Source organism: Talpa europaea (genome assembly GCF_964194135.1).
Source record: "Talpa europaea genome assembly, chromosome: 12".
NCBI classification, from domain to species: Eukaryota; Metazoa; Chordata; class Mammalia; order Eulipotyphla; family Talpidae; genus Talpa; species Talpa europaea.
In genome coordinates, this window is record NC_140079.1 from 23,629,311 (window position 1) to 23,637,603 (window position 8,293).

Genomic DNA, 8,293 nt, shown 5'->3' on the forward strand with positions numbered 1-8,293 from the left:
GGATGATACTAATATATCCATATAGGGTATGGGAGGAAAGAAAAGGTCCTCAGACCTTACAGTAGAAATAATGTTTGTGACTGACTTAAAAATGCCAGATTTACTGCTTTCTCTGAAAATGAGTGAAATAACTTAATTTTAGGGTTCTTGAAGTCTATAATGTCTTTTGTGACTCAGGAAAAGTCATGGGTACCAGAAGCAAGAGAAGATTCAAGTGATCCCTGCATTGTCAATCTCCTCTGAAGAGGGACTAAGTAGAGTCTCTACAGCATTACTTTGTCAACAAGCACATGTCATCTCTCATACATGTTTACACACACACAGTCTCTCTCACACACTCTCTCTCTCTCTCTCTCTCTCTCACACACACACACACACACACACACTCACTCACTCATACAAGTACTAATTTGTTTGCTTTTCTCAAACTTAGAACCTGCTGAGAGGATAATGGACCCTGGCAATCACTCCATGGTGACTGAGTTCATCTTGGCTGGGCTAACAGAGCAGCCAGAACTCCAGCTGCCCCTCTTCTTCCTCTTCCTAGGGATCTATATGGTTTCAGCAGTGGGGAACCTGGGCATGATCATACTGATAGGGCTCAGTTCAAACCTGCACACCCCCATGTACTATTTCCTCAGCAGCCTGTCCTTCATTGATTTCTGCCAATCCACTATCATTATTCCCAAAATGCTGGTGAACTTCGTGGCAGAGAAGAACATCATCTCCTACCCTGAATGCATGACTCAGTTCTATTTCTTTGTCATTTTGGCTATTGCAGAGTGTCACATGTTAGCTGCAATGGCCTATGACCGCTATGTTGCCATTTGTAAACCCTTGCTTTATAATGTCATCATGACTCCTCAGATCTGCTTCTGGCTCTCAGCAGGAGTTTTTATTTGGAGCGTCATTGGATCTGCAATCCACACAGGATTAATTTTGAGACTCTATTTCTGTAAGATGAATGTGATTAATCATTATTTCTGTGACTTTCTTCCACTCTTTGGGATCTCCTGCTCCAGCATCTATATCAATGAATTGCTGCTTCTTATCTTAAGTGCATTTAATATTATGTTTCCTGTCTTAACCATCCTTTCCTCCTACATCTTCATCATCTTCAGTATCCTCCGCATCCGCTCCACTGAGGGCAGGTCCAAAGCCTTCAGCACCTGCAGTTCCCATATCTTAGGTGTTGCTATTTTCTTTGGTTCCTTAATATTCATGTATCTTCAGCCATCATCTGTGAACTCCAGTGGCCAAGGGAAAGCATCCTCGGTTTTATACACCATCATTGTGCCGATGCTGAACCCCCTCATCTACAGCCTGAGAAATAAGGATGTCATAGTTGCCCTAAAAAAAATTCTGCAATTTAGAAAACGTTCATGAATAGAATCAGCGTCATATCAGAAAATTCCTTTTGCTGATATATGTGATGGATTAGGTGCATTCCTTAATTTTTTTAATTCCATGACACTTTTCTATATAGCCTATATGTAAAAGTCTTCTCCAAGTTACTTTCTTTGAACTTAGAGTGTATTGTTTGTGTATGGAGTATTACTAAGAATAAAATAAAATACTCCACAGGATTAAATGATCTATAGATTTTATTTTTAATAATGACGCAAATAACAATGAGAAAAATAGGTTATGATGTTAATCATGATGATAGGAACCTACATTGCAAAGTTTTAAAAAATATCAAGCTTTTAAAAGGATAACTGAAATATTTATAGTATTTCCTCAAGGCAAGAACTCTATTATTTTCCAGTTAAAGATGAAGAAATTGAGCTCATTTCATTTGCATAAAACCTCAAGATCCTACTCATAATGAATCTACAGCTTAGCAAGTTTCAGTCTGGGATCCACAATTTTAGTTAAAGTGGTTCTTGGGTTCCGGGGACTAGTGGGTAGTTCTATACACTCCTTAAGATCTGTCTCCTATGTGTCACACTCCCCTGGTTACATATATGGCCATGCTACTTTCCACTAGATGGTACCAATATTGCTTTCCCTTCCATTTCATATGTTAAAATGAAAATAATCACAATCTTTCACTCTTGTACACATTAATGCAAAAATAGAATGAAAATGAAAACTCATTATAGAGTCTCATGACAGGGACTCAAATTATTATAGTTGACAGTAATTATACACACACACACACGTAATAAACCATATTGTCTTATCTTTATACCAGTAATATTATTATTATTTGTGGAACAACTCATCTTGTAAGTCACAATACCTACACAGCTGTACTCTTTTATGTGACTCATGTTCTTTTCCCCATAATTTACCTATAGTTGTTATTTCAGGTTAATTTCATTTTAAGACATCTCTTTTCTCCCCAGTGTTATTGCATATCTACTTCTGGGCAGATATTTTACAACTATGAATTCACATGTTATTCTAAATACTTATTTCTTCTACCCCAATTCACACCAGTGTACTCAATCATTCCCAGATAAGTACTCTCTACATAGCATATTGCGTTATGCAGTATTTAGCTAGTTTCCAAATATAGGGCAAAATGTGTATTTTACCGTGTTAGTATTTCATTATCCATTCATTCATTGATGTCATACATTCATTTTCAAAGAAACCTCATATTTAGCATTTAATTTTCATCAATCTTATAACGGAAGGGAAAATGGCCACAATTACAACCCTCTCTTAGACTTGGTTGACAGTCCAGTGCTGTGTCCAACAGGTAGAAATGGACTGACACAGAATGAACAAAGAGTCACTGAATTACTAGCACCTGAACTGATAAAGAAAATACAGACTGAGAGAAAGTTAGTGGCCTCATAAAGAAAAATCAGTATAGCTCTGAAAAATCAATATAGCTCAGAAAACCATGTCATATTGAAGATGATTTAATGAAGCTACATAGAAAAGCAGAAAGAAGACATTTCATGACTCACTTCTCATCACTCATTGGCAAACACTGTATTTTAGTGAAGGAAGCTCTAAATGTTTGGAAGCACACAAGTGACAAAAAAGCTTCAGATGTTTGTAATATCTGACTTAAGTTGGCATAGAAGATGGAAAGAGACAAGGTTTAAGTTGAAAGGAACCAGTCAGAGGCCATCTTGTTATTCTAAGCAAGATATGAAATAATAGAGTCAGAGGAACTAGAAAGGAGATTTTGAAAAGATGCATTATTTAGACATGGCTCAATAAAAATGAGTTGAGGTATGGAAAATATAAGGGTCAATGCAAGTTTCTAGTTTGGCTATTTAAATTAAGGATGAATGATGTAGAACTCTCAAGATGGAACTCTAACCCTAGGTGAGAATTTATAGTGAGGAAATAAATTAAAGCTCAGTCTATTTGTTGTTTCTTTACATTGAATGTCTTTTTTCCCCTTATCCTATACCTCCATTTGCAGTATTTGCCTGGATTATTTATTCTACACTCAGAAATCTCATTGGAAGTAAACCAAAATGAAAAATTCAAATTAAGGACACATTCGTGTGGTGTGATGTCATTTACGGAAACTGCATGCTCCTCATAGGGGCTGCAAAACTGAACCCCAATTGCCAATAATATCACCTCAACAGTATACTCAAATATTGCTCCTTCTTAATCCCATTGGGACTAAATAAGCGAATACTACATTAAGATGAAGAAATTTAAGGCCCCATCTAATAGTCTTGTAAGCAACAGACCAAGTCAAACAAAGATAAATACTATATACTATATATAAATAGATAATATATAATATCATTTAGTTATTAAGTCTAATAAAAGCTAAATTTATAGAAACAAGAGTGGCAGTTACCATGAGTGGTGGTTACCCCCAGTGCCCACCAAACATGAGTGTTGGTCATTAGGGGAAGCAGGGAGGTGTTTATAAAATTGTCCATTTATAAGATGAACTAGTTTGGGGATCTACTTAATAGCATGGTGTTCATAGTTAGTAATATAGCATTATGTAAGTTTCCAAGAGAGTAGGTTTGAAAGGTTCTTACCACAAAGAAGAAATGCTAGTTATGTGATATGACAGAGGTGCAAGCTAACACTGGAGTATTGATGATGGCAATCAATTTGCAATATTTAAATGTATAAATCAAAGCATAGAGCACCTTTATCGTAAACAAATGACCTATGCCAGGTTTATCTTAAAGCTACAAAGAGATGAATTTGATAAAAAATATCTATTTTATCTCAATATGATAAAAGATTCCATGAAAATGTTAAATAAAAACATTAAATACAATTTTACTTCCAAAGAAATAGAATGATTCACTGTTTCTAGAATAAAATAATCTGTCAAACACGCATGCCTTTATATTGTTTCTCAAAATTTCTGTTTTGATTTTAGAGGCAAGTAAGTAATCATTTTTCCTGGTTAAATTCATAAGGAATGTCTCAGAGTTAAAGCAATATCTAGTCAATGATTTCATTCTGCTTTTTATGAGAATTTCATGGTAGACCAATATATTTAGATGAAGTCAGTAAAAATAAAATAATTTTCAAATATTTTTTAAAACTCATTGAACTATCAATTCATTTTAAAGAAATCATTGTAAGTATTGGATGTACTCTACATATACTTTGAAATTATTAGTTAAGAAGTCTGAAATCTTACAAAGGTCATTTCCCCTTATTTTCTACTTCTCTAGGTAGAAATCACTTTAGAAAATTCCTTTAGTGTCTTTAAAAAATCCTCAAATTTGGGACTCTGAATTAACTTATCATAAAATTCACTGGAACAATATGAGCATCTATGATATCCATGTTTCCAATCTCTATCCCTGCAATAACAACAAATCACACCTTGTGACACTATTAAACACTGGGAGTCAATGGGGAACAAAAAAAGAGATTCTAATTGTTTCTTTTCCCAATGGCTGATACTTGTGGGACAAGATTCTAGTGGGATGTCATTATCATTATTTGTTCCTAGCAGACTCAGCACCAGTACCCAGAGTATAAAATCATCATGTTAACCAAACTTTACACTTCACCTTCACTGGGACCAGAATCAGTGACTCAATATTAATGCCATGGAGACTTTCAGGCCGTGACCCCCTCATAACCAAGGAGTCCAGCAAGGTTAGTACTCAGAACACTCCACCAAAAGCATCAGAAATTTTTCCCTTCAGAGAAATAGAGGGGAGGAACACACAGCACTCAATTAGGTGGGAATTTAAGGGGAAGGTCTGAATTCCATTCCTTGATTTTGAAATTTTAGACTCTTTGGCATTCCCTTCATGTGCATGTGCTTATTTATCTGTCTACCCATTTTTCACTCCAATACTCATATTATTATCTACCTATCCCCTGCTAAATAAAATTTATGACAAGCACTTCTATGTTTAGTCATTTTGACCAAGGCAATGTAAGAGCTTTGTTCGCTTATTTCGAGTGCATGTCAACTAATCACTAACCTTCTGTCAATAATTGTATTAAACACGTGTATATTTTGAGATTGGGTTTATAGAAGGCACGTGTCATGTACCGTCTTGAGTTACAGCCTTAGCAAAAAATAAAAAACACTAAGTACCACAGAATTAAGGACATTTACGTAATGATAGAAAGTGTACTCATAGGCACAAATAGATGGTGTTCAGAGCTGGGGTTTTCATTACTAAAGCCTTAACAAAGAGCCTTAACTATTGAAGAGATTTTTAGGACAGAGGAGGTAGAACAATAGAAAAGCTAAAAAAAAAAAAGATACGAAATAAATGCTGTTTTGTGACAAACTAGTTATATACTTTTGGCATGTAAAAAAGAAAGCATCTCTTTCTGTGGTGAGATATAAATTTTTCATAAGAGTGACAAATTACTTGCTTAAATTTTACTAGAGATCCTGGAAAGTAATGATAATTTTAGGAAGTTACTATTCAATTAAAAATTCCAAATCTCTGTTAATGTACATACTTATGTAGAAAGAAGCAGCAAGAGGATGTGCTAAGGAAAGGGCTTTATGAAAGTGTTCATCTAATAAAAGGAAGATCAGAGAGAAATTTAGTAGATAAAAATTAAAATAACACTGGTACTCATTAAGTTCTATCAAGAGTCAGAAACTGTAAAACACCTTGAGGGCTCCTTTAACTTAATTTTCACAGGAGACAATTACCATCATTTTTGTTTTTCCTATTGTTGAGAGTGGGTGTTAATTATCCCAGGTCACACAAACCTATGGCATTGGGATGTTAACCCACTGCTTGCTAAGTTAATGTCAGAACCTACTGGACTTACAACGTCATGCAATGTTGAAAGTGGAAGAGATGTTAAGATAATTTAATCCCTCCACCCATCAGATGCTTATGACCTTGACAAGATCTCCTAAGTAACTGATAAATTAGACTCTGCTCTGACATTTCTAACTGTAAAATCAGAGCATGTCTCATGGATGAAATGTTGGCTTTTGTTGAGAAATCAAATATTTCGCTCCCTAGTATCAAATGTTTTATTGTTTACTAATTAACAATTTACTAGTTTTATTTCACTATCTTGGAGAAATGTGTCTGATACCTTTCTTGGAGAAAAGAGTCTGATACCTCTTAAATAAAGCATTATGCTGATCATTGTAATAACTACTATGTGACACATGAAATTCTACTGTTAGCCCCAAACCTCAGTTATCTCAGCCATTCTTCAAATGGCAAACTTCTGGATCATTTTTCTGAAATTGTCCCCATTTTCTTTTTTTTTTTAATTTTTTTTTTTTATAGAGGCATTTTTTTTAATTTATTTGTTTGTTTGTTTGTTTGTTTGTTTATACATGCACTGGGTACAGTCAGAAGCGCGGGAGGGTGTGAGAATTCACCAGAGCCAGAGTGGGGAGCAGAGCAGGCAGAAGGACCGAAGTACACTGCTGAGGGGAGCAGCGGGCGGCAGGAGAGATCTGCGCGCCATGTGGGACCCTCCTCTGGTGGCCGGGGAGCAGCCGGGGATCGAACCGGCGCCGCAGAGGTCGCCGGCAGCTTCGCAACCCAGCGCTCAACCGCTGCGCCACCGGGGAGGCCCATGTCCCCATTTTCTATAACACATAAATTACAAAATGAAAACACTAAACCAACTATTACTGATTGTTGTAAGACTGTGAATTTCCATTTTAATACTTTGCTCTTTTATTTTGAAAATCTATAGTTATCTTCTTTAAAACAACAATGTTGTCTATATCACAATTAAAATTTCTAATTTCATGCTGCATGTGCTCTACCAATTAAATCTCCAATGTTTTAAATTCTATAGAAAGCACATACAAAATCAATGCTTATCAGTAAAAGAAAAACATAATTGATAACCAGCGTTTATCTTAAAAAACTTTTCTCATATTTGGGGAATAGAAATAGTTTTCTGACTTCCACATCTTCAAATATGCAGTCCAAGCTGCACAGCCAAATCATATTCTACTTTTGCCTGTCCACAGTAGTGACAATGCGACATTAACTGAGGCATTATATTATGGCCTCTGGGATGATTCAAATTAGAAGGGAGGGCAATTGCTTAGAAATGCTTGAGACAGCCACATGATGTGTGCCAAGCGGTTAAATTTCTGCCTCTGGGTGGTAGACTTTGTGAAGGTGCTGGAACAAGCAGGACCACAAAATCACAAGTGCAAAGATAGTGGTAATTCCCTGTCCTTCAGCTACTTCAATGGAAAATTTCAGGAAAAAATAGCACACATTAATATAGTTTGGAATATAGTGGAATTTATACGGATGTTGATTTATAATGCTGTCCATCTACCTACATAACACTATGAGCCATGATACTTCATTAAATTTCTAAACAGAGCAGAGCAACATCACTCTTTCACTGACTTAAGCGCCCCATCTTCATTAGTTACAGAAAGCACACACCATCAGTTATTCTCAGCAAAATGAAAGAGTCATGCTGTTTGACATGGATGATACTAATATATCCATATAGGGTATGGGAGGAAAGAAAAGGTCCTCAGACCTTACAGTAGAAATAATGTTTGTGACTGACTTAAAAATGCCAGATTTACTGCTTTCTCTGAAAATGAGTGAAATAACTTAATTTTAGGGTTCTTGAGGTCTATAATGTCTTTTGTCTCAGAAAAAGTCATGGGTACCAGAAGCAAGAGAAGATTCAAGTGATCCCTGCATTGTCAATCTCCTCTGAAGAGGGACTAAGTAGAGTCTCTACAGCATTACTTTGTCAACAAGCACATGTCATCTCTCATACATGTTTACACACACACACACAGTCTCTCTCACTCTCTCTCTCTCACACACACACACACACTCACTCACTCATACAAGTACTAATTTGTTTGCTTTTCTCAAACTTAGAACCTGCTGAGAGGATA

At 35.9% G+C, this 8,293-nt stretch overlaps 1 protein-coding gene across 1 annotated transcript; it reads left to right on the top strand.

Annotated features, from left to right (window-relative positions):
* Positions 1 to 450: 450 nt before the first annotated feature.
* On the top strand, positions 451 to 1,386 carry LOC311182136 (olfactory receptor 8G3-like; the record flags this gene model as incomplete). Its single annotated transcript, XM_084250735.1, has 1 exon — positions 451 to 1,386. The coding sequence occupies one exon, from the start codon at positions 451 to 453 to the stop codon at positions 1,384 to 1,386; it is 936 nt and encodes a 311-aa protein (XP_084106861.1).
* Positions 1,387 to 8,293: the final 6,907 nt, after the last annotated feature.